The sequence below is a fragment of the Hemitrygon akajei genome, chromosome 1 (assembly GCF_048418815.1).
Source record: "Hemitrygon akajei chromosome 1, sHemAka1.3, whole genome shotgun sequence".
Classification (NCBI taxonomy): Eukaryota; Metazoa; Chordata; class Chondrichthyes; order Myliobatiformes; family Dasyatidae; genus Hemitrygon; species Hemitrygon akajei.
In genome coordinates, this window is record NC_133124.1 from 52,921,976 (window position 1) to 52,949,851 (window position 27,876).

The window sequence follows — 27,876 nt, forward strand, 5'->3', positions numbered from 1 at the left end:
CATCTTGCAATTCCCTCCCATAGACTTTACACTTCCATCCTCCTATAAGACTCCAACTTAAAACAACTGCTTTAAATAAGGTCTATTCCTATTACCTCAAATAACAATTCTCTTTGTAGGTTCATGGAACATTTTGGAAGATCAATTTATGTTAAGTCTCCAAAGTATTTGTTAATAATCATGTTTTTTTCCAGCAATGTGCCAATATCTTCGATTAGCCTTGGTAGGTCAATATGTTAAAACATTCTATAATGTTGAACCAACATATTTTTGATGCATTTATCATTTCAAGGCTAAAGACATTGAAAATGAATTTTCTCATTAGTCCATTTAAATACAGGTTTAATCTGATATGTTCATTAATGCTTGAAATGTAAGTTTTTTTATTCATCTATCTTACATAGGGCTTAAAAGTATGATCACAGTTGTTTAGTTTACCAAAGAACAATTTAGTCATTTTTCCTGTGGTTGAGATGATTATTTTGATTAATAATCAATAATTTCCCAAGTAATTGCCTACCTGCCTGCCACAGTCTTTAATCTTTAAACTGACAGTGACCCTCTTTATCGTCAAGTAGCAAGTCTGGCAGAGGAGACAAAAGAAAATGTTTATTGTGTTTTCAGTTTGAATATGTAATTATCTTAATTGATCAACATTGATGCAAATACTTTTTGGCTCTTAGATACAGCACTTCATGTAGTAAGAAACTTGAAAAATTATGCTAACAATGCTAGGCTCTAATTTTTAGGAGCTGTATTTTCTTCCTTTCTGTCAGTAAACTCTTCATTGACCTCTTCAGTGGAACAGACACAGATCGTGTCCTGCATTTCATTGTGGATAGGTTTGTCCATTTTGAGTCTGATAAGAGAAACAAAAGGGGGGCCCTGCTCAGTTCCAGTGAACCTGTTACAATCTTCACCTGTGACCTAGAAGAGTGATAGTACTACATTGACAGGATGTAGAGCTGCGGTGAAAAGTGATGGATGAAGTTCAATCCGGAAACGCGATACAGAAGGTCAAGCTTGAAGGTAGAGTACAGGGTTAATGGCAGTGTGGAGGAACAGAGGGATCGTATATCCGTAAATCCCACAAAGCTGTCGCCCAAGTTGATAGGGTGGTAAAGAAAGTGCATATGCCTTTATTAATTGGGGATTTAATTCAAAGCTGTAGGGTAATTTTTCAGCTCTATAAAACTGGTGTTAGACCACGCTTGGAATATTGTATCCTCATCTGGTCACTTCATTATAAGAAGGGTGTGGAATCTTTAGAAAGAATGCAAAAGAGATTTACCAGGATGCTGTATGGTAGGAGAACATGTTGTATGAGGGTAGGTTGAGTAAGCTAGGACTTTTCTTTTTGAGGAAAGCAGGATTGATAGAGGTGTACAAGATGATAAAAGGCATAGGTAGAGGGATAGCCAGAGACATTTTTCCCATAGTGGAAATGGATAATATGAGAGAATGATTTTAAGGTGATTGTAAGAAAGTATTGGGAGGATGTCAGAAGTAAGTGTTTTACACAGAGAATGATAAGTGCTAAGAACACATTGCCAGGAGTAATGGTAGAGGCAGATACATTAGGGCCGTTTAAAAGACTCTTAGATAGGCATGTGGATGCAAGAAAAATGGAGGGCTATGTGGGAGAGAAGGGTTAGATTGACCTTAGAGTAGTTTGAAAGGTCTGCACAACATCGATGCCAAAGGGCTTGTACTGTACTGTGCTGTTCTTTGATTCTTTTGCAGCACACACTGTTTTCAAGCCTCTTTTTCTTTGTTTTTAATCCTCATTATATTTAATCACTGAAGTGGGAATGATTGTCAATCAAGCTATCATCTCACATTTCTCTAAGTGATTGAGATTGATGTTATGTACATAACTAAAACATAATGATCCTCTTATAATATTTTTATCTTAATTGCATTCTTCTGAAGAAATTACCCTGTACTTACTGTGAAAATTGCCCTACTCTTTCTTTCCTTACTCTTTTAAATTGACTTGACTCTCTGTATCAGTTAACATTATTTGTGTAGATTTTGCTGTGATTCATGCCTCCTTTTTTCTCATCCAACTCATTGCCTGAAGCATTGTTGTTGATAAACACTCCCTAATTTAAAAAAGAAAGACACTGGCAGCAGAACCATATTTCAATGACTTCAGGACAATCTGAAACACAGTTCTACCAAGTTTCTTGGTAAAGTGTAATAATGTAAGGGATGTGGCAGCAATTTAGTGCAGAGCCCTTCAAACATTAATGAGGTCATGCCAAGATAACTTGACTTATAGAGATCTTGGATGAGCAGCATATGTGAATCGAGAACCTGGAGAGAATTCAAAATTGTGTCAAGGGTATTTGACATCCATCTCAGAGAGCCTCGTTTAGCAACTCATCTGAAATTGCACCATTCCCTCAGTGCTGCACCAGAGTGTCATTCTGGATTTTGTTTGCCTCTACAAACACTCGGCTGTTTTGAGCTATAAGTGTTACCTTTGAACCACAGCTGCAATCCATGGGTCTTCGCTGGAAAGCGTGTGATACTAAACACCAATCTGCTATCACTGGGGGGATATTGAATGATAAATAAATGCTTTGAGAACATTTGCTTTGTAATTGCTTTTCTTACAGCCAGAAACTGAGTCTCTTGGAACGGGTTCGAATTTCCGGCCCTAGAGGAGCCACTGTAAAGAGCAAGCAATTTGCACCTCTGAACACAGAAGGAGGAGAAGATAGTCCTTCAAAAGATCAAAAAAGTATGGGTTTCAGTGACCTTCGAGCTGCAGTTCGTATTAGGGCTTTTGGATTCAGACAAAGCTCAGAAGGTATCACAAAGCTATTTTATCAGTCTTTCTGAAATTCCCAAATATTCCTTTTTGTTAGATAGAAGAACTTGAGCTTATATTATCCATCATTCTATCAGTGGGTTTCACAGACAAAGAGCTGATGATTTTTCATTTTTATAAATATACCTACAATAAGGTGTTCAACCTACCGGTATATATGTTTGTTTACATGTCAGTTTGTTGAGGGAGTGTGTGTTGACCACAACTGCAGTAGAACTCCATTCTCCTTCCAAAGTTCAAAGTAAATTTATTATCATACATATATGTCACCATATATTACCCTGAGATTAATTTTCTTGCGGGCATTCACAGTAAATAGAAAGAAGCACAATAGAATCAATGAAAACCACACACGACAGAGATGGACAAACACCCGATGTGCAAAGGCAACAATGTGCAAATACATAAAACAAAAGTGAATATAATAACGATAATAAATAACTGAGCAATAAATGTCAAGAACATAAGTTGTAGAGTTCTTAAAAGTGAGTCCATAGTTTGTGGAATGTTCATTGTTGGTGTGAGTGAAGTTATCCCCTCTGATTCAGGAACCTAATGGTTGAGGAATAATAACTGAACCCGGTGATGTGGAATTTCAGGTTCCTGCACCTCCTTTCTGATGACAGCAACGAGAGGACAGCATGACTTGAATGGTTGGGGGACTTTGAGGATGGATACTGCTTTGCTGTGACAGTGCTCATTGCAAATATGCTCAGTTGTGGGGAAGGGTTTACCTGTGATTGACTGGGCTACATCCATTACTTTCTGTAGTTCTTTCCAAATCCATAAAGGAACCTTTAGTATTCACCAAGGCAGACTGGGTATCCCATTCGATATGAGGTAGAGTGTCTCTCTAAGACCAGTCTCTTCTGTGAGTTTTAACTGAGTCACTATGAATGGCTTCCTTGAAACCACTCTCATCTACCTAACTTGACCAATTATAAGTGTCTTGGGATCAGATGAAGGATTTAATCTGTATTTATTTACTATCTATCAGTTTCAGCATCATGATAAAAAAAAATCACTGTACATCTGGGCTATATGTATAATATCTTAACATGAAATGCCTCCTGCATCCACCAATAAACATCAAATACCAATGGATATTTGCAAATATGAAAACAAGGGCTGTTTTTTAACATGAGCAAATTTAACATCCTGACCATACTGCTGAGAGTGGAAAACCCTCTGGAACTGGCAACGTATAAAGCAACTTGCTCACATCAAATACAAGTGATCATTTCAGATGCTTTAATATTGTTGGCTTAAGATTGATGTTTGGCAGGGCACTGAGGTGCTTCTCTTCACCTAATGCTTCTCTTCAAAACATGAATAGGAAAGATATAGAGAGATATTGGGTGGGATTTCAAGATGGTGCCAACCTGCTGTCTCCACAGAGATCAGGGCTCAGATTTAGATGTGTTGTAATTGTTTTCAGTTCATGGGAACTGTTTTGGGAATAGAGAGAGGAGTTAGGGTTCAGGTTACAGTTTAGGGATAGGGATGTGGGAGAATTAAAGGTCAGGCCAGAATCTAAGCCTCTGCTCCACATTTGAGGACCAGCAACAGTGACGTGGGACATCCATGGTCAGACCTACAGATTAGCTTGGAGGAGGGCTGACGGACCTCCATCGAGTCGGCAAATTGTCGGTAGATTCCAAATACTCTTGTGTATTTAATATTTCAGTAATATTTGAGTAATATCGTAAATATATTGTTTAATTAAGAATTCTTGTTTGTTTACATAATTAATTATGGGCTGTGTAGGTAAAAGTACACCAATGTATACTTCATCATGTCACCACATCATTTGTGCGTGTCTCATTAAAAGTACAAACAAAATTAGACACGCATTATTCGGGCATCAAGGAAGTTTTAAACAAACTGAGATGACTACCTACCTGTTGAAACACAGGAAGATAGTCTAGTTTAAAAAAAGTGCAGGGAATCATTCTACCATCTGATTCTTCAGAAGGGAAGAGACATTTGAGTTTAAAAAAGGCAGAAAGAGGACAAATTCATGGGCTGATAAACAGTGATAATAACCATCCATAAATAAAACAAATGACCGGCTACATTGGAAAGATAGGCGAGTTCAATTGCACAAGGGATAACTGGAATATGAATATTGATCTAAATGAACAGTACTTTGAAGCAAATGAAATAGCGAGTGCCAGTTTGGGTGAGTGAATTGTGTTTAAAGGCAGTTTGCTTAGAACTATGACAGCTCCAACCAAACCAGCCAAAATACCATTGTTGATTGCAGAGCACTTTTGGTTTCATAAGTGGAATGAAAAGGAAAGAGAGTCTATTTCAGCATACGTGGCTGAATTGAAGAGATTGTCTGAGTGTTGTCAGTTAAGTGATGAGCTTAATGATGCACAGAGAGATTGTTTTGTTTGTGGAATTTTACAAGAAAGCATTCAAAAACAGCTCCTAACTGAGCACAACATACATTTAAAAACGCAGTTGAAATCACTGGAAACTACAGTCAGACAGACACACAGTTGTGTTGCAATCATGAATGACAGTGAGTGTAAGCAAAATTGCAGTGTGTAACCAGAAATCTGCCTTTTGAACAAAATATGTTGCCATTGTAGTAGGGACTCATATACACCAGACCAATGCAGATTTAAAGGCGAAACTTGCAGAAAATGTAACAAAGTAGGATACAAACAAAGAGCATGCCGGGCAGACAAAAACAAATGACTGCAGAGGGAAAGGATAAAGTGTCAAGTTGCAGTTTCACTAATCTCCGTGCTATTGGTGAAAAAATCTGAAAATGATGAGAGAAAAGCCATCTCAACTTTGGGCACATCTGCACTGTCACAGGAAAGCAGCGTCCATCATCTTCTCAGTCTGTTATCAGGAGGAAGGTTCAGGAGCCTCAGGATTCACACCAAGTTCAGGAACAGTTACTATCCCTCAGCTGTCAGGCTCTTGAACCAAAGGGGGTAACTTTATTCAACTTCACTAGCCCCATCAGTGAAATAGCAGAGACCCAAGTCTGCACATCTCTGCAAGTCTGCGGGGGAAGTTGAAGGCCCAATGTTGACGAGTCTGAGTCCAGGTATGCTGGAGGCTGGAGGCTGAAGGCTGAAGGTGGCCAGTAATGGGGTTGGAGGACTGTGTTGGTAGGGAGGAAGGGGGCTTGTTTTGCTGTTGTTATTTCGCTGTGTTCTGTGTTATTCTGCTGAGCACTGTGGACATGCTTCACTGGTGCCGGAAAACCACTTGCAGGATGCCCCCAGCAAAACTTTGGGCATGTTGCATCTTAACACAAGTGATGCATTTCATTGTTGTTCGATTGATAAGTAAATTTCAATCTTGAATCTAATAAGGGGTGACATTGGTGTAATTTTTTTCTCCCTGTTGCCTCTATGTTCTTATTATTGATTTCCTTAGTGATTAGGGATGAATGGAGGGAACCTGGTACCAGATGTTTTTCCTGGGATATCTTTCTCCTGAAATACAGAAAGCATCAGGCTTGTTGACTGTGAAAGGTTTTGTTTAATTATTGCACTCTCATGGATAATAGAGCCATTTTCATTGATTTTCAGATGCTGCTGAAGTTGAACAAGAACCCGAGGATAAGGCTTATCAATCTGCTCTCATGGAAGAAATGATCCCGACACTGAAAACTGTTATTAGGGCTGCAAGGTAAGGCTTATTCAAAAATAAGTTTTCCACTGCCTTCTCTTTTAAATGCTAAAAATGGTGATATTTTGACTGAATTTATTAGAATTACTAATGAAATGGGCAAAGCAAGTTTTCTAAGAATTTTAAATCAACTTTATATAGCTCTGCACTTAAACTGCAGAGCATAGTAATGATGTGTGTAAGAAAAAAAACTCATACATGCTTTTACATAATTTCTCTGCCTTCACTGTCCATAAGATATAGGAGAAGAAGTAGGCCATTAGGCCCATCGAGTCTGCTCCACCATTCAATCATGGGCCGATCCAATACTTCCCATCATCCCCATTCCCCTACCATCTGTCATCTATTGCTGTGAATAAAATTTTGCAAATTTTGCAAAACAGGCAAAAGTGTGACTGAAAGTCAAAAGACGTGGCATTAGCTGAATTCATGCGTACTTGTAAGCTACCTGTGTCCAGAATGGCAGCCATTTCTTTCAGTTAAATATTGGAAAGACTGAAGTCATCATCTCCAGTCCACACCATTAAGTTTGTACTCAACACCCTTTACAGGGCACTGTCACAAACCAAAGTCTATTTGACCAAGAGTTCATGTTCTGAGCCTGTTTGCTGTCCATACTTAAAGCGACTCTTCCCACAGGTCTGACGTTGTCCACTCCACCATGCTTTGATCCATCTTACTGAAAGTTCTACTTCGGAAGTGAATATTTTACAGTTTTTCTCACCTTCTTCCACTACCCATAAAATTTAGATAATCAAAAACTTTGCTATGTACATTCTGGTGTAGCCACAGTGCCAATATTTTTGAATGTCCTAGGCTTTGAAACCTCCTATTCAGATTCTCATTCTTGTGTTCAGAGTTTTTACGGACCTCCCTCATCCCAACTTCTATAAAATTGCCTTAAGCACCAATCCACTCTTCTCTCCTACTGCTCAAAGGCACATCACAACTATTCTGGATATTTCAAGAGTAAGTATCCCTATTTTGTATAGAAACTGTTACTCGAGTGACAGGCATCTTCTTAAAAATGAAGACAGAAGGACATGACTAGTTATTTAATTTACCATTGTAATCTTCGAAGAAATGTTGAGGATGGCAATTCATTGAGGAAGCCCGTAATATGATGCCTCTTCAGTTGAACCATACTCATTTGGGGACAGGCAGTAATTGACAACATCCCACAGCAAATAATAAAACTCCTGGTAATTATTAATCATACCATCCCAACAGACTGAGGCCCCAGATAATATTCTGTGAAATATTAAATGACCAGACTGTGCTTGAACAAAATTCCTTTCACTTTGAGTCAGAAAGAATAATATCCAGTGTGGTTTTATCATTAAATTGAACTGTGTTCCTGCACATAACATAGACCCATAAGACCATAAGACAGAGGAACAGAATTAGGCCATTCGGCCTCTTGTGTCTGTCCCAACATTCCATCATGGCTGATTATTATCCCTCTCAATCCCATTCTCTTGCCTTCTCCCCATAGCCTTTGATGTCTTGACTAATTAAGAACATATCAGCCTCCACTTTAAATATACCCAATGGCTTAGCCTCCACATTTGTCCATGGCAATGAATCACTACCCTCTGGTGAAAGAAATTCTTCCTCATCTCTGTTCCAAATCAATGTCCCTCTATTCTGAGGTCGTGCGCTCTGGTCCTAGACTCCCCCACCACAGGAAACATCCTCCCCACATCTAATCTATCTAGGCCTTTTAATATTCAATAGGGTTCATTCTTCTAAACCCCAGCGAGTACAGGCCCAGAGCCAGCAAATGCCCCTCATATGTTAACCCTTTCATTCTCGTGAAGCCCCTCTGGTCCTGGTGCAATGCTTGGAAGGTTCAGTGTATAGAGAACTGTTGCCTCTGTTCTTTAAGCATGGAATCCATACTGGGAGTGTAATATTATATGCCTTCTCCTTTTAAAAAATTAGAAGCTAAGGCGAATGTCTAGAACCATAGTTGCAATGTGCCAGCATGGTCAACACAAAAATGAAGAAATGGCAAATGAAGTAGAGGAATTTAGGCTCTGGAACTATTGGGTTTTAGAAGATTCCTATGGTTTTGAGATCATGGAAGGTATTAATTACAGTGTATCTATCTTGTTCTGCTCAAATCTCCAGAGTGTGGCTGGAGTTCTCAAAGCTGGTTCTGCCAGTCAGAAAAAAAAAGTAGCTCTGTGGATTCTTGTGAATGAAGGATTAAAGTATGTGAGCTATTTACTTGCAAGCTTCAACTAATAAACTGAGTATACTGTACAACACCACTTGGTTTTCACATTAAATTACTAACAAAGTAAGGACAAAGCCAGAAGCTCAAAAGCAGATGCTATTTGGACTTTTAAAGTTCTGAAACACAATACATTTTGAACAGAGTAACTTACATGTATCATTTTTTGATTAATTCTGTCTTGCATTACCTGATGAAATTCAATCAGACAAGAGCATAATTGTGTTGATCATTCCATGGGAAAAATCGACTCTGAGAGCTTTCCTTCTTTTCACATGAACATGAGAACACTATTCCCTCTGCAGTGTAGAAAGACGTTTAATTATCCTGCCAGGGTTAGATTAGCTGGATTTATTTTGTTTTCTATTAACATTAGAGTAAAACCCAAACGTTGCAATGATTCAGATGAAATCACTACCTTAATTACAGGAAAGAGGATGCCTAGATAAAAAGCTTTAGTTAGTTAGTAAACTGGAAGAGGATAAAGGATCAGACCTATCAAAATTAGCAACTGCACAATATCAGGTTCTTGGTTTAAGGGGAAATAGAGCCAGAGTTCCAATGTTCAGGGACCTATAGCAGAACATAAGCAATAGGAGCAGAAGGAGGCCTTTGGCCCATTGAGCCTGCTCTGTCTTCAGTAAGATCATGGCTGATCTCTCTTTGGACTCTGCTCAACATTTTTCCTTAGCCCTTAATTCCCCTGCTATGCAAAAATCCATCTAACTGTGTCTTCAATATATTTTATGATGTTCTAGATTCACTTACTAGCAGAAACAGTTATCCTGCCAGTAACCCATCTGTCCTTTTCATAACTTTGTACATTTGTTTCTTTAAGATCCCCTCTTATTCTTCTGAAATCCAGTGAGTATAGTCCCAGGTGAAGCAGTCTCTCCTCATAGGTTAACCTCCACATCTCTGGAATCAACCTCATGAACCTCCTCTGCATCATTTCCAAAGCCAGCATAACTTTTCTCAAGTAAGGAGGCAAGAGTTGCATGCAGTACTCCAGATGTGGCCTCACCATTACCCTGTTCATTTGCAGCATAACATCCCAGCTCTTAAATTCAATCCCTCTAGCAGTGAAGGCCAACATTCCATTTACCTTCCAGATGAACTGTTGCACCTGCAAACTATCCTTTTGTAATTCATGCACAATCATTCCCAAGTCTCACAGCAACATGCTGCAATCTTACACTTTTTAAATAATAATCTGATTTTCTATTTTTTCCTTCCAATATGGATAACCACATTTACCAACAATATACTCCATTGACAATGTACTCCAACAATATACCCCCCGCCCACTTACATTATTTATCTATATTTCTCTGTAGGCTCTCCACATGCTCTGCACAATTTGCTTTTCCACTCAATATAGTGTCATCAGCAAACTTCGATACGTTACTCTTGGTCACCTCTTCAAAATCGGTAATGTATATTGTGAACAATTGCAGGCTCAACACCAATACTTGTGGCACACTGCTCACTACTGCCTGTCAGTCTGAGATACTCACATTTATATCAGCTCTCTTCCTTCTACGGGTTAACCTCTATCCATGCTAATACATTACTCCTAACTCCATGAATTCTTATCTGATCAATAAATGTTTTATGGGACAACTTATTGAATGTCTTCTGAAAATCCAAGTATACAACATCCACCTGTTCCACTGTCAGCTGCACTCAAAGAACTCCAGTAAGTTCGTCAAACAAGGGCTACTCTTCATGAACCCATGCTGTGTCTGTCTGAAGTAACCACTTCTCATATCCTATACGATATGAGAAGTGAGAATTTGGATGCAGTAAAAGGAGGGGCATCTGCAAAAATATGACAGTGAAGATTCAGGGAAGTGAAAGAGAATTAAGTAAAGCATCAAGCATAAGAGTAATGTGCTGAAATAAATGGAGGAAGGGATGCCACTGAGAACAAGATTAGATCAGTTTGTCAGTGATTGGCAGATGAATTTTCTGATGCAACCTTCTATTGCCTCCTACCATTGCTGTTAATTTGATAAATGTGTATTAGATTTGCTAGGTCTGTTAACTATTGGATTACTATACTCAACCAAATGACAATAAATGAGATGGGTAAGAGTAATGCTGTCTCCTTCATAACATTATGGAATTGCACATTCTAATTTACAAAACTGATTATTCCATAAGGCCAAAAGGGAACAGAATTAGGCCATCTAGCCCATCGAGTCTGCTCCTCCATTCAATCATGGCTGACCCTTTTCTTTCTGTCTCCTCCTCGACCCTAGTTCCCGGCCTTCTCACCGTAACCTTTGATGCCATGTCCAATCAAGAACCTATCAATCTCTGCCTTAAATACACCCAACAACTTGGCCTGCAGAGCTGCATGTAGCAACAAGTTCCACAAGTTCAACACCTTTCGGCTAAAAAAATTTCTCCACTTCTCTGTTTTGAAAGGATGCCCCTCTATCCTGAGGCTGTGCCCTTTTGTCCTAGACTCCCCCACCATGGGAAACTTCCTTTCCACATCTACTCTGTCTAGGCTCTTCAACATTTAAAAAGTTTCAATGAGATCCCCCCTCATCCTTCAGAATTCCAGCGAGTACAGACCCAGAGCCATCAAACGTTCCTCATAAGATAACCCTTTCATTCCTAGAATCATCTTTGTGAACCTCCTCTGGACCCTCTCCACTGCCAGCACATCTCTTCTAAGATGAGGGGCACAAAACTGCTCGTAATACTCAAGGTGAGGTCTCACTAGTGCCTTGTAAAGCCTCAGCATCACATCCTTGCTCTTGTATTCTATACCACTCTTGAAATGAATACTAACATGGCATTTGCCTTCTTCACCACCAACTCAACCTGCAAGTTAACTTTTAGGGTGTTCTGCACAAGGACTCCCAAGTTTCTCCGCATCTCAGGTTCCTGGATATTTCCCCGTTTCGAAATAGTCCGCACATTTATTACTACTACCAAAGTGCATGACCATGCATTTTCCAACATTGTAGTTCATTTGCCACTTTCTTGCCCATTCTTCTAATCTGCCTAAGCCCTTCTGCATACTACCTGCTTCCTCAACACTACTAGCCCCTCCACCAATCTTTGTATCATCTGTAAAATTGGCAACTAAGCCATCTATTTCATCATCTAAATCATTTATATACCACATAAAAAGTAGTGGACCCAACACTGACCCCTGTGGAACACCACTGGTCACTGGCAGCCAACCCGAAAAGGATACTTTTATTCCCACTCACTGCCTCCTACTAATCAGCCAATGCTCTAACCATGTTGGCAATTTTCCTGAAACACCATAGGCTCTTAACGTGGTAAGCAGCCTCATGTGTGACTCCTTGTCAAAGGCCTTCTGAAAGTCCAAATATACAACATCGACCACATCCCCTTTATCTATCCTAAGTGTAATCTCCTCAAAGAATTCCAACAGGTTCATCAGGCAGGATTTTCCCTGAAGGAAGCCATGCTGATTCAAAAACGATTGACTGAAAAATTATTGAAGAAACCATATGAAATATCCAAAGAGAAAATGTTTTCTGCCGTAGAAAAAATGTAAGTGATTTCTCTAATCAGTAAAGGAGAAATGAAATAATCTTATTTTTTAAATCTTCAGTATCATGAAATTTTACCTCACCAAGAAAAGGTTCAAGGAGACTTTACGACCCTATGATGTGAAGGATGTTATTGAACAGTACTCAGCAGGGCATTTAGATATGCTCTCGAGGATAAAATACCTTCAGTCCAGGTAAGCAGTGAGAAACCAAACATAAATTTGTGAAATGGCATGTGTTGAAATGTCACGATTTAACAAGTTGTTTTTGAAAAACAATCAGAGGATGTCAATAGGATATGATATTTATTATCTATTCTCAAGCATCAGTGCAGTGATTGTTCTGGTGTTATGCACATTGTACACTTAGCTGACAAAATTCTGTGTATCCAGATATACTACATTCACTGCTTTTCCCTTTAGTTTGCTACCTGTAGCCTCAAAAACTCTAAGATAAGAAAAAATAATTTTCCTATCATAAATAGAATATTATAATTTTTCCAAGTGTCTTTTTACCATTACCTTGCATGTACCTACCACCTTTGATAGGCTAATTGGTTTATCATTTCTCATTTTCTCTGTCCCTCCTTTCTTTTGTCATGGAGTTATTTGCTCTCTCCCAATCTTTGGGAATAGTTCTAGAACATTTGGAATTTTTGAAGGTGACGACACCCCCACTGCAGCCTCCTTTAAACTTTACAGGCAGGTAATCAGGTTTTGGATTTATTAGCATTCAGTTTCATGTGAATACATTTGGTACTATTGATTGACTAATGCTAAATTCTTTCAGTTACTCACTCATTCAATCTAAACCTGATCCCCACAATTTTCTAGAAATTTTCTCAGATTCAGATTCACTTATTTATCGCATGTACGTTGAAGCATACAATGAATGACGCTGTTTGTGTTAAAAACCAACACAACGGAAGGATGTGTTGGGGCAGCCCACGGGTGTTGCCTTGCTTCTGGCATATTATGCCCACAACTTAGTAACGTCTACACCTCTGGAATGTGGGAGGACTCCAATGCACCCGAGGTAAACCAAGGTGATCATGGGAGAACATTATAGACAGCAACACAAACTAATCCTAGGTTATTGGTGGTGTAAAGCCTTACGCGAATCACTACATCACCACGTCATCTGTTCCTTGTCCCCAGTGTTAATTCATTAGATATTAGCCATTACTTGTTCACTGTTACAGTCTGTAATGTGATTTTCCCTAGCCAATTAATGCCTCACAGAGAGTGGATGGTAGAAATATGAAATTTAGTAAAAAGGAAAGTGCCAGAAATAGTCAACACCTAGAATTAGAGCCATGGAGTCCCAGAGGATGGAAACGGGCTCTTAGCTCGTCCGGTTCATGCTAACAATGAAGCACCCATTTACGTAACAAGGTGCTGTTCCTTGAGTTTACGTTGTGTTATTTTTGAACAATGTAGGATGCCAAAGAGGAGTTCAAAGTGGAAGTGGGATGGGGGGGAATTAAAGTGACAGGTGTTTAGAAGCCCAGGGTCTTGATTGCAGACTGAGTGGAAGTGGCTGCTTAGCAGTCACCTGTTCTGTGTTTGGTTTCCCCAAGGGAGAGGAGGTCATGTTCTGAGAAGGGTATACTATGCTGATTTGATAACAGGCAAATAAATCACCTGGAAAGTGGTTGCATCCCTGCATGGTGTGAAGGGAGAAAGTAAAAGGGCAGCTTCAATTGTCAATCATCGCTTTAAAATATTAACTCAGTTTACTTTCCCACAGATGCTACCTGGCCTGCTCAGTATTTTCTATTTTAATTTCAATTTCCAGCATCTGGACTTTTTTCCTTTAATAATGAAAGTTACGGAATTGATTTTCTTTGTCATAGACTGTAAGAATATGCTATGGGTGAAAGAGATGTTAGTGGAGAATTAATCAGGATGCTGCAAGGTGCAGAGTTCTTTTGGAATACTGAAAAGGAAGAGAGGGGAAGTATGCAGAAAGTCAGGATACTGTGATCCTTATTGTAGTTGTGGTAGGAATCAGGAAGGATGCAAGTGCAGGAGGTGGAATTGATGTGGGTTTACGTGATAGATCATTGACCTGTAACATAAATTCTTCCTCCCTCTCTCTCTCTCTCCAGACTTTGCCCAACCTGCTGAACATTTCCAGCATTTTCATTTTTATGTCTAGAAGTAGCTGGGGTAATTTGTGCTTGAGAAACAATCTATAGCTAAGCTTAAAAGGGCAGATCAGCGTTTCATGACAAACACAACAAGCAGAGTCAATGGCAAGAAATTAGTGAGATTAATTTAGATGTAATTCTTTAAGTCTAACAGCTTTGCCATACAGTTCTAAACCATGCTCAGTTCATTTGCAGCTTTATCCTCATGAGCAACCCTCTTGTAGTACAGATATTAGCTTCTGTTGTAATGATATCTGAGCTCCTTTTCAGCTATGGCTTTAACATTTCACTTATTTCTTTTGTCCTCTGAGTCCTTCCAAATCACAGATAACATTATCGTACCTTGCAAAATATCAGTCATGTACATTAAAAAGTTAAGTGACCCCACTCTCTGCTATAGAACATAGAAAACATACCGCACAATACAGGCCCTTCAGCCCACAAAGCTGTGCCAAACATATCCCTACCTTAGAACTACCTGGGCTTTATCCATAGCCTTCTATTTTTCTAAGCTCCATGTATCCATCCAGGAGTCTCTTAAAAGGCCCTATCGTTTCCAGCTCCACCACCCTATTCCACGCACTCACCACTCTCTGCGTAAAAAAACTTACCCCTGACATCTCCTCTGTACCTACTTCTAAGCACCTTAAAACTATGCCCTCTTGTGTTAGCCATTTTAGCCCTAGGGAAAAGCCTCTGACTATCCACACGATCAATGCCTCTCATTATGCTTGCTTAGCAGTTAAACCTCAAAAACCATAAACTGGTGTTTAATTTCCAGCCCTGATATACTGTATCTCTTTCCATGTCAGTTTTGTCAAATAATTACCAGTATTCACAAAAAAAACATAAATTATGCACAATTTTACAAGGAAACACAATTCAAACAGAAAAAAACCGTTGTCTAATTTAGTGCAAAGCGGTCGAAGTGGTCATAGTGTTGCTAAAGTTAATGATGAAACTTTTGCTGGTTGGCAGTCACAAGATGAATATGTTGTGACATTATTTTCTCCAGTATATTAGTCAATTAATGCTGACAACTTGTATCTTTGTATCATCTAGTACCCACAACTGAACTGCTAAAATCAAAAACACACGTTTAAATCTAAAAGATGACACTGGTTATAATTTTATCTAATTTTATCTATTTTGGGACAGAGGCAAAGAAGAGCTACATCATTTTCTGCCATATTTTCAGCATCTGCATGGTTTTGATTTGGAATCTATTGATTGAATTGTTTTACTCATTGCACTGAGAAAAAAATCAAATGCGCAGAACCACTCTAACCACAAAACTTAGTTTGTTAATTGTGTGTCATACTTCGTTTTGTAGGATTGACATGATTCTTGCTCCTGCACCACCATCAACTCCAAAGCATAAAAAAACAAGCCTAAAAGGAGGGTTTGTATATCCTTTTCAACAATCACCCAAGTAAGAAACTAAAATAAATTATAATAAACAAGTTAATTATGTATTAAAGCTTATGCCATATAATAGCATCAGATGATCCATTATCTATTAATCCTATAAAATGCATTGCCTATTGAAAATTGAAGCAAAATTGCATTTTTTGCTATTGTATAGGCTAACGTTACAAACATGCAATAATACATTTTAGTATTGTTTTGGCATAAAAAAGGGATTAAAATTCATTGGCATCACTGGTATGCTTTAGGACATGGGGAGAAGGCAGGAGATTGAGGCAGAGAGGAAAAAGTCATAATGAAATGGCGGAGCAGCCTCGATGAACCAAATGGCCTGAGTCTGCTCCTATGTCCTATGCTCTTATGGTCTAAGTAGATGAAGAAAGGGAATATACAATGGGTGGTGATAATGGTGACATGGTGGTGGTTCAGCAGTAGTATTTTTTTTTGGTGTTAAACGCAAGCTACATCCGCACCTGGATAGCCGATTAGACAAACCCAATGGTCCCCTTGTAACTGGACAATATTTGAAAGTTTCCAGTTGTTCTTGTTTCTGGATTATCTCAGATGCCTCTCTCTGGGTACCCACACCCAGCCATCTTGGTCTGGTCTAATACCTGCATACGGTATTATTCTTCATACGGGAATGTGATGGATATTGTAATATGTCAGAGGAGTTTAGGATTTTTAACTTAGGATAGATTCCCAGATGGGCTATGGATTAAGTTATATAGAACATCTGTAACAAGGAGATAATATCTATTCTCATCCAAAAAGATTTCAACAACTACTTCCAGATCCTAAGCGCTTAAAGTGAGATCCTGTTATTTAATCTTGACATAATCTTGATACTACAAGCACGTAGATTCAGCACCGTAATTCGTAAGTGGAAGAGTTTACATGTTACTACCTTTTTTTTAAATAAAGTAAAATTTGTAACTGTATCAAGGAATCACAGAAGAGAAAATGGAGCAGAAAGGAATATGATTAACTATTAAAATATCATAGATTCATATGGAATATTGTCTTACTATTTGTCTTATGCACCTTAAATAATTCAGAACTGCTGTTAATTTGTATCTGTTTAAAATATTACCCATTAGAATTGATCCTGATGTAGCTAAAGCTTCTGATCCAGAGGCTGAAGACCAAAGTATGATGGGAAGATTTGTCAAAGTTGAAAGACAGGTAAACCTTCAAATTATTGTTCATTAACCAATGATAATGCAGCTATGATTTGTTTTGAAGAGACTCCAGTTCTCTTTCTGGCTGAAGGTGTGTACCATGTGCTTTTGTCATTCCTGTGAGCACTGAGAGCAGCAAAGTAGAATTGTAGAAATTAAAGGCACTGAACAAGGCCATTCAGAAACAAGGACCGTTCTAACAGGATAGAATTGAGAAAAATTTCTTCACAGGAAGATAGTGAATCTTTGAAACTATGCAGATTCATATGCTCAGAATATTCAAAGCAGAAATCAATAGATGTTCAGATATTATGAGAATAAAAGCAAATGGAGTCAGTGTAAAATCAATCATGCTCATTGAGCATGTGTCAGGGCCCGAATGTCCTACTCTTTCTATTTTACAGTTCTTTGCTTACTTTCAAAATATTTCTCTATTACTTAATGCAAAATCAGTGAAGCAGGAACATAACCAGTAGCTAATACTTCAGTGCCCATTTGGTATATGCTGTCTGCTGTTTATTATGCAGTCTCCTCCAAACAGAGGAAACAAAAAACATCTCCAGTAATAATTTTGGTGAACAGCTTCACTGAGTACCTTAAGAGTGACTTTCAGTCACTTGAATGGTTAATTCCCCAACTCTGACTTCTCTAACCTTAGCTTTCTTTTTTGTTCCAAAGAAACTCAATGTAATCCTCCTGAACCAGCACTGTGTTCAACAATGACAGTTATTTAGCATGTCCATCATTTTAGTTTTCATTTACCAATACTTTTTGTTGTTTTCTAATAATAATCATTTTACATGATAGCCCTTCTTCTCTCATTTATGTCTCATCCAGACCAAATTTTTATTTCTTTATTTGTTCCATTGGCATTATTTTTTCATGAACATGCTTTTTTGATCATTCCAACCCTCTGTTCTTTCACTGGCCTTCAATTTTATCCTTCTGCCCAATCCCCATTCTTTAATGCCTCTTAAATCCTATTTTATCTCTAACTTTTTTTTCAGTCCTGAAATATCAACTTTATATTCTTTCTCACAGATGCTATCTGATCTGCTGAGAATTTCCATTTTCTGTATCTATGTTGAGTAATTAATGAAACCAATTATTATAGCCAGCGTCTTACTTACGTCTGCAAATCTCTTTCTGTGATTTGCTTTCATTGTTTCATGGCCAGACCAGAAGCTCCCAAATATATTTAGGATTTAAAACCAATTGTTTCCATACATCATTTTTAAACTCTATTTTTGTTCTGTTTCCCTTTAATATATGATGCCCGAGTCATGCCCTCATCTAAACAATTTCCTCCTTACACAAAATGCTCAAGATAATTAGTGGTTCTCGCTGGCCTACTAATCCTAGAATGCTTAATGAATTTATTGTGATATGTTTCAAACCCACCTGTTCACCTAGTACTTTTATTTTGTTGTAATCCCTTTTTTATCAGTTTTTATACCCGTGCACTTTAACATTTTCTTTTCTGCTTTGCTACTTTAGTTCTTCTTCTACTGTAACTTTTTGGCTTACATTCTTCTCTGTGGAGAAAAATAATACTTTTTATTAATGAGTAAAATAATCTAAGCCCTATTTAAAAATCAATGTGACCTTTCTTGTTCTAGAACTCCCCCTTTATTACTTGCATAGAGGTTTAAGAAAAATGTGTGAAGTCTTTGAAATGTATTGATATTTTCCTGTGTTAGGTTAAGATTTTGATCTAATAGGAGGGAAGAGCTGGAGTTATTTGGCCCTTTGAGCCTTCTCTGCTGCCATACAATAAGATAACTAAATGGCACGTCCCTAAATTGTCTTTTGTGGAAAAACACCAAAAGCTCACTCTGCTTTGAATTAATACATTTCACTATTTTGGTCTTAACAGGATGGCCTTTATTCTGAAACTGAAATTTCTCATTCTATGCAGACAAATTCCTCGTAATCCAATTCCACCTATCACACATCTTTTCCTTTTATATTCTAAACACTTCAGTAATGATGCAAAGTGGACCAGCCTCCACAGATGCTGCTCCACCTGCTGAACTTGTCTAGTATATTTTTAAATATTCCTGGTTCTGGCTGCTTGGTCAGGTTACAAACTCCCCCGGTACCTGTCTTGGAAAGCTTTCTAATAATTCTGTATTCCAAATAGATTTGGGCCTAGTCAGCTTAATTTGTCCTTTTAGGGTGATATCTCCACCCCAGGAATCAACCAAGTGAGCCTGTATTGACACCTGAGTTTAGTGTCACAGCTAAAAGCTGACAACTGAATTTGGTACTGATCCCTTCTTTATGCGTTGCTCATCAATACAAGTCCATAAATAAACAATACTGAGGTGGAGAAGAGGAAGAAACATGAGATACAAGGAGGACCCAACTCAAATTCCAATAGTCATACCTTCTCTCCTTGCTTCACATCAAACCTGCTGTTTCCATTCCTTCCCAGTTTCAGCGACAGGTTACTATCGATGCAATGCTCCTCAGACAGGATGAAGAGGTCAATACTCCCCAATGCCATTAGGCTTTACAATTCAACCGCCAGGACTTAAGAACTTTTAAAAGCTATTATTAATGCTTTTTGAGATAGTGATTTAGATGCATATCATATTTTTACTGAGTTAAGTATTGTATGTAATTAGTTTTGCTACAACAAGTGTATGGGACATTGGAAAAAATGCTGAATTTCCCCATGGGGATGAATAAAGTATCTGTCTATCTATCTATCTATCTATCTATCTATCTATCTATCTACTGCCAACTGCCATTTACCTCAGAATTCCTAGGAGCTGCAAACAGCAATAGTATTACAGTGGAACTAATCACAAACAGACTGCTCCTTTTGCTGATAAGCCCTTTGGTTTAATTACATCCAGTGCATAGAATGGTCCTAAACATTTGTAAAATGCAAAACATTGGTGGGAACTATTTCACATGTTTTGGATTTTTTTTAAGTATTGTAAGGAGATTCACAGTGTGATTTTGTTTATTTTGGGATGGTACTTTTGAAAAGTGAGACTGTTCATTTGGTTTACGTGCATACATATCATATGTGTAATCATTGCTCTATTGGATTGAAGCAGTCTTGGTCATCTTGTTGGGTTTACACTGAGAAATGATCAGGACGTCAATATTTGGCCAATCATGTTACACAGATTGCAAACGGCAACATTAATTTGTGCAAGACCGTAGATAAGATGATCAGACATTTCTGAAAGAAGCCTTAATGAAAAATGAAGTTCAGGGAGAATGTTCAAAACTCTTTCTCATGAGGAAATACTCTTCATGTTCTCTTACTGAGTGTGCCTACAGTTATTAAATTGATGCACTTTCTCTGATCGATTACAGGTAGAGGGAATGGAGAAGAAGATTGACTTCCTCGTAGACATGCACATTCAGCAGATGAATACTCAGCATTCTGCATCAACTAGGTATTATTCAGCAAGAGGGGCGGGGCCATCCACAAGGCAGAGTCCAGTAGATGACAAGGTGGAAGACAAATACTCTGAGATTAAACGAGTCATCTCAAACTATTCTGAATCCTGCACCTACATGGTGCCTCAAAATTGTTATCAAGTCCAAGTTGCTTCTGTTGATCCTTTTAGTTTCTTCAGACAGAATACAGGAGGAACAAAGTTTACATCTTTAGCTGCTGATCTATCAAGATTTCCTCCACCTCCTGCACCATCATACACAGAGAGACCGACAGTTCTTCCAATCTGTTCGCTGACAGACGCACAAGATAATGTGTGCCCCAGCTATCAAAGAGGAGAAGTAACGAGTCCTTACTCAGACAGAGTAACAGTGAGACATGGGAGAAGTACGAGAGACAGTGATACTCCCATCTCTCTCCTTTCAGTCAACCATGAAGAACTTCAACGATCTCCCAGTGGCTTCAGCATCTCTCAGTCTAAGGACGACTTGACTTTTGGGTTTTATGGGGGAGGAAGCTGGCCAAAATCAAAACTTTATTTAGCAGAGGGTGAGACAGACACAGATACCGATCCATACACACCATGTGGTTCTGCGCCTCTCTCTTCTACAGGGGAAACACTTCCAGACAATATATGGTCTTCATCAAATAAACCAGTTTAGCAGGGGTCACTGGTTGACTAATATGTACTATATAAAAAGAATCACATTCCTTGCTTTATACAAAGCATCCAGATCTTATTGTTACCTGTTTCACTGACAAACATTGCATGAAATGCATGGGCAAAATGCTTGACAACTGTTAACATTTTCAATATTCCAAAAGCAATTTTTTCATAAATAAATTTTGAAAGTTGTAAAGATTTGCATGTTAGTGCATGAGCAATTTGAACAGTATTAATAACAAAGCTACATCTCTTCTGTGTTATTGTATAGTAATAATGTAACTTTAATCCCTACAATATATGTGGGTTAGAATCTATGCAGAGAGTTATTAGGTATATTTGTTTTTAACAGTGCTTTGACCTGCAAATAGACTCTCAAAGAGACAGTGTTCCTTTCATTATCCTAGCTAACTAGATGGGTTTTACCATGACATATTTTTGTTCCGTTTTATAACTTAACATTTTGCTGGAACCTAAAGTTTAAGAAATCTTTTCTGAATTTTAAATACAAAATTAAATTGAACAATCTGCTCCCGTATACATATTGTGGAAAACAAGACACTTAATATCCTGTATGAAATGCAAAAATCCCCAAAGCCACGATTTATGGGGCTGGTGGAATAAATAAATAAAGACACAACTGATGAGAATTATGGTGCTACCTCATACGTGGTGCAAATTTCAGACTTCATCACGTCCCTGTTGTGCATGGGTTATTGATTTTTACTTTTAATCCTAAAGATGCTTTCAGAATATTTTGCACCTCTTTAAGTGCACTTACCATATCACAGATTAAATGTCGAATGATCTGCTACCACATGAAGCCTACTGTTAGTTTAGTGAGACTAAATGACAAGTATATTAGCAGTATAAATTAACATTGCTGGACTTTTAATAAACATAGCATATCACTTTTTAAATGTTTGTAATATGTTTGTGTAGTTCAGAGCTGTGAGCTCATATCTTTATGAATCTGTAGCTTTCATGGACGCACACAAAGATATTCAACGACAAACTATTAGAGATTAATAGAGCAACAAATTGAAGATTATTTGAATGAAGCAATAGAAAGTACCGGAAATTAATAATTTAGTGCTAAAATAATTGAGGTAACTGGATTGAAATAATTCATTTCTGGATTGAATTAAGATGTATGTTTTATGAAACAATTGATTAGCATTTGTGTTTGATCAATATATTACATAACAGGTATATGTCAAATCTCATGGCCTCTTTGCCCTCAGTGACAGCGCTTCCATATTGCCACACCAATTTTCTTTCACTGCAAAGTAATTTTTTTTTAATTCAACTTTCTGATTCCAGGAAACTTGCACAAGTAAAGGTAGTAACCAGAATCGAAAAGACTGCATACCAATCAACATATTCCCTGATCACTGGACACTGCTACCAAAATGTTTAATAATTTTCCCTTTATGCCTGTTATGATTCTGTCCATAAAAACAATACATCCAGAGGTATTTCCCTTTGCCATTTCCCTCAGCAGGCATTTGATGCATTTTCTAAGTGTTTTCTGACAGCATGCTTCGCTTGTAGGATTATGTTACAAGTGTGTTTTAAATTAAGAAGCCCATTCCATGAGTCTAACCCATCTAAAACTCTGACTCAGATAGGTAGGAACTTTATTACTGAGGAGGATATAAAATATTATCTTTAAATACCTGTAAAAATAATACTGTTCAAATGAAACATATGCAATATCTTTCAAGATTTAATTTTAGAAAGGAAAGATGGTATTACAAAAAAGTATTTTTAGAATGGATATAGTGGTTCCTTCAAATGATAATTAGGCCAAGGATAGCATTCATTTGTGACAGTTCAATTTCACAATATTTCCAGTAGTCCAACATAAAAAGAAAGGAAAGGGATGTTGTTTCTTTAAGAGTAAAACATGAAAGGGCCTGCTATACCTTTTGTAACACTAACACTTTGTTCTACTCTGTTTTTTAATAATATTTCAAACTATTAAAGGTAAATATACTAAAACTAAGAATAGCTGATAGGTATTTGTGCCTTGCCCAGGAGACATTTTCTTGATAACTATAAATGAGTGGATACCAGTTTGCTGTTTTAAATTAAAAAGAAACATGGTTTTCAAACAAGTGGCCTTCAGTGCTATTTCTATGTTTTGTTATCTATATTTCTAATCAACATATTTGAATTGTTCTTGTAACCTCTATTCTCAACTGCCTAATCTTTTGAAAGATGTATGGTTGTTTCTTTACTGTATGTATTATTTAGACCTATATTTAAGATTAGTGGTTCTATTCTTTTCATGACACTAGCAACAGTTATAATTAAATGAATATTAAACCGTCCTGTGTTCTTCTGCTGTAACACGCACGCCATCCTCATCTTCCAAACAAGTCCAGCAAATTAAGTGTCAATGTGGTTAACAATACCTGCAGACATCAAAACATTCTTTCAACAGACTTTACCTTTTGTCGGGTATCTGAGATTTACATTTTGTTGAAATGTAATAGAATTAGAAGCAAAGTCTTGTAACTTTTGCTCTCTGGCTTGCCTCAATGCTTTCAACTTTGCTATGACTACTTTTAGTCTGCCTTGCTGCACTTTGGCTGCAGAGTATTGGGCTTATATTAGTATGCCTATTACGTCCCTTATAAAGTCAAAGTTGAGTTTACCATCATATGCACAGGTGGCACCTTCTTGCCGGCAAAATGTTTTGACAGGCTTCCACATTACAGTGCAGTTCTTCCTTAAAGTATCTCAGTCCACTCCATCTATTCAGCAATTCTGACCTGTGTCCAGCTTAAAGACTTTTTTATTGTGTACGGAATTGCTGAATGGAGTCGTCAGAATCATTGCGGCCCCATCTTTTCAATTGGTATTGTATGTGTCAAACACCACTGAATTTATCTCCTTCAGCAGATCTCCTCCATCATGGCCCTTTTGCTTTATACCCTGTTTGTGGGCTCTGATTCTGAAATCTCTGAGTGGACTCTCTGACAGGTTGAATAGATTCTTTTGACCTGCCAGCCACAGCTGTTTGTGACCAGCTCATTGCTCCAGTCAGCTTAAGTTGCCATCCAGCTGATGATCAGCTGATAGTAGATGGTCTTTCATGAACTCATTCTGGTCTGAATGACTGGCCAGCTTGTTAGATTGCTTTGTAGGTCTCTTTTCACAATCCCAGATTGCCTCTGCAGGCATTTCTGTAACGGACTCCTGTTGTAGCGTTTTGCTCCATCATAACAAAATGTCTGCCCCACTTGGTAACACTAATTAAAATAAACATATGCATATCTGAATGGTCAACTCTGCAGCACTTTCCTCCCAAAGAGTGTGCTGTGTACTTCCATTGCCAGCGACGGTACACAGTATTCTTTGATGACAAAGACAGAGGATACTGTAAATGGCAGTGGCTGGAGCAAAAACAAAATCAAACTGCTGGAGGAACTCAGCAGGTTAGAGAGCAACCGTAAAGGGAAAAGGATAGTTGATATTTTGGGTTGAGGCTCTTCATCTGAACTGGAAGTGTAAAGGGGAGGCAGCCAATATAAAGAAGTGAGGGGAAGGGATGTGGCTAGACCTGGCTAGTAATAGGTGGAGCAAGGTCAGGAGGGGTGATTGGCAGATGGAGGAGGGATGAGTGGAACTAAGTGACAGAGGCTGCAAGGCATCAGCTGGAGGCAAGAGAGTACTGCAGACGATGGAATATGCTAGAAAGATGGAGCATGGAATCAAATAAGACAGGTGGGAACAGTCATGGGAGGAGATGCACTGTGTGGGAGGTGGGGGAGAGGAAAGAATTGGAAAGCGTGTTTTTGAATGCGTGTAGTGTAGGAGGAACTGTGTAGATCAGGAGGAGAAAGAGAAAGGCCTGAGGGGGAACAGAACACATGTAACTGGAAAATTCACAGGTCTTGCTAATGGTTTGTAGTCTACCCAGGTGGAATATGAGGTGCTGTTCCTCGAAAGTTCCATTGTGGCCTTAAACAATTTCACGGGGGCAGTGGTCAATGCTGATTCTAGCTACCCAATATAGCACCACCCACCACAAGCGGGATTTCCCAGCGGCCAAACATTTTAATTCCCATTCCCATTTTCATTTCCACGTGTCTATCCATGGCCTGCTCTTGTGCCAAGATGGGGCCACCCTCAGGGTGGAGAAGCAACATTTTATATTTCCTCTGGGTGCCCTCCAACCTGATAGTCTGAGTATCAATTTCTCCTGGTGAATAATATTCCATCCCCCCCCCCCCCACCAATTCCTCACTCTGAACCTTTACTTCCTCTCACCTGTCTGTTACTTCCACTTGGATCACCTCCTCCTTTCCTTTCTCCTGTCTCCTCTCCTCTCCTCTCCTATCAGATTCTTTCTTCTCCAAACCTTGAACTTCCCCAACCACCTGGCTTCACCTATCATCTCCCAGTTACCCTCATCCCCCCCCCCAACCCCACTCCTTTTAATCCAGGCATCTCCCCGCTTCTCTGTCAGTCCTGAAGAAGGTTTCGGCCTGAAATGTGGACTGTTTACTCTTTTCCAGCTGCCTGATCTGCTGATTTCTTCCAGCATTTTGTGTGGTATAAATCATTTTGTTCTCTAACAGCAACAACTTTCAATTTCATTGGAAAAGTAAATTACAAGGATATATCTTATTTAACATTATTTACAAGTCAGTTTTTGCTTATGTCAAATATTTGCTCACCAATCCCATGCTGAGTTAATTAATCTGGTAGTGTAATACTGAGTTGCCCTTTGTCCTGAAGAACAGCAGGCGACAATCTGGGGAGTAAAGACACATGCATAGAAATTGAATTTCACCACTTCTGGTGAGTGAAGCCCACACCCCATAAAGTCCTAATGCCCAATCTGATTCCCCATAGTAGATTAACAAAATGGCCAGGAATACATTAGAGATAACATTCGGGTGGCTTACAATTCGATTCACATTTTTTTTCTTTATCAATTGCTCAGGTGGACCCCAGGCTTATTTAAAAGCAGTTTCAGATAATTTACTGCACCCTAACCTTGAAGGATAGACTGCCTATGGCAGCTGAATAACATAAACTGTGACTGCTATGGAAAAGGCAAGACAGCAAATGAGAGAAGGAAATTCTTCATTTAGTGAAAGATAAACGTAATTGCCATCAATGAACTGAGTGTTCAATGTGAAAGCAAAAGAGACCACATCTCCCTGAACAAGAAGGTACAGCAGCGCCTTCACTTCCTAAAAAGATCGAGGCAGGCAAGGCTCCTACACCCTGTGTGTTTTTTACAGGAGTGCCATTCAGTGCATCCTGACAAGTTACATCTCCATCTGGTATGGGAGCAGTGGAGCATCTGACCTGGAGTCCCTACAAAAGACTGTGAGAACAGCTGAGAGGATCATAGAGGTCTCCCTACCATCATCGGGAACATTTATCAGGAGTGCTGCAAACAGAGGGCCCTTAGTATTATTAAGGATCCCATCCATCCATCCGGCATCCTCTCCACCATCAGGCAGGAGACTATGATGATAAAAACAAGAACAGTCAGGATGAGCAACAGCTCCTTCCCCTAGGCCATTAGGCTTCTGAACTCCCAGCTGCATTGTACTCAAAGTATCACTGGTTCATTTGTTGCATAGCTTATGATATTTAATACTAATGCACTTTAGTTTGTTATTTTTGTGTGATTCATCCTTACCTTCGTAAGTTATCGTGTGTTGTGTGTTATGTGTACTACTGTGCTTTAAACTCTGGTTTGAAGAAATGTTGTCTCATTTCTATATACATTATATGATTATATACTTCATATACATGTATGTAGTTAAATGACAATAAATAACACTTGACTTGACTGCCAACTCTGGAACAAAAATCAAAACTTTGGAAGAACTCTGCAGGTCAAGTAGCATCTGTGGAGACTGAATGTATAAGTCAATATTTCATATTGAGACCTGACATAAGAACTAACTTGCAGCAAACACCATTACAGAGAATTCGATGCACTATGAAGCTGTCTGGGCTTTCTACAAGGTGGCTTCACCTGCCTCCATCCAATGAAAGAAACCCCACCTACCAAATTAAAGAAACACCTATACGAATTTCCCACCACCTCAAACTGTCATTTAAGCTAATTCAGTAAATGGATCAGAGATCCGTTCTCTAATATTATGACCAATGCAGATAATCCAGCAAAGAAGAATGTGAGTGATTATCACTGGACTCTTTCTACTGATTACTGGTGAGCTGTGTTGGTGTTGAAGATTAGAGAATGGAGAAAGTCACTTTGTCTTGAATGTAGTCTGTAACTTAGCTTCCTTCTCAACAATGTTTGTCTGTCAGGGAGTCCCATTTGCCCATACACTCAATGCTTCCCTCATCAGATGCCCTGGGAAGTGAGGCCCATGATACTCTACTTCTGCTCTTCTTGCTCCTGCTGTTCAGCCTGTGCTTCCTGTCCCCCAGGCTCTGGGTCTGGGTGCCACTCTTCCTCTCACATCACCTGCAGTTTTTGACCATTAGAAGTGCAGGATGCAGCACACAGTGATGTGGTCTCCACACCTCTGGGGCATACACTGCAAGATTCCCATTGTTGGAGCGGATAGTGCTAGAGTGGTTATTTGAGGATTCAGCACAGAAGAAGCTTGAGAAATAGGGCAAAACAGCTGTAATTACATTTTTTTCCAGTCTATTTATTATTTCCTTCTTTCTGTTTACACCGTTAGAACAGTAGGGATGCCAGGCAGGATAGTTGAATGATCCTCTTGTGGGATGAGGAAA

General features: G+C 38.7%; 1 protein-coding gene across 1 annotated transcript in view; it reads left to right on the forward strand.

Moving 5' to 3' along the window:
* kcnq3 (potassium voltage-gated channel, KQT-like subfamily, member 3) overlaps nt 1–23,447 on the forward strand; it is a 438,332-nt gene extending 414,885 nt beyond the window's left edge. The window contains exons 13-18 of the mRNA XM_073043231.1: nt 2,625–2,818; nt 6,400–6,499; nt 12,343–12,474; nt 15,766–15,864; nt 16,961–17,045; nt 20,378–23,447. Coding sequence (XP_072899332.1) covers nt 2,625–2,818; nt 6,400–6,499; nt 12,343–12,474; nt 15,766–15,864; nt 16,961–17,045; nt 20,378–21,124 — 1,357 coding nt within the window. The 3' untranslated portion in view covers nt 21,125–23,447. The remainder of the gene's footprint in view (nt 1–2,624; nt 2,819–6,399; nt 6,500–12,342; nt 12,475–15,765; nt 15,865–16,960; nt 17,046–20,377) is intronic.
* The last annotated feature ends 4,429 nt before the right edge of the window (nt 23,448–27,876 follow it).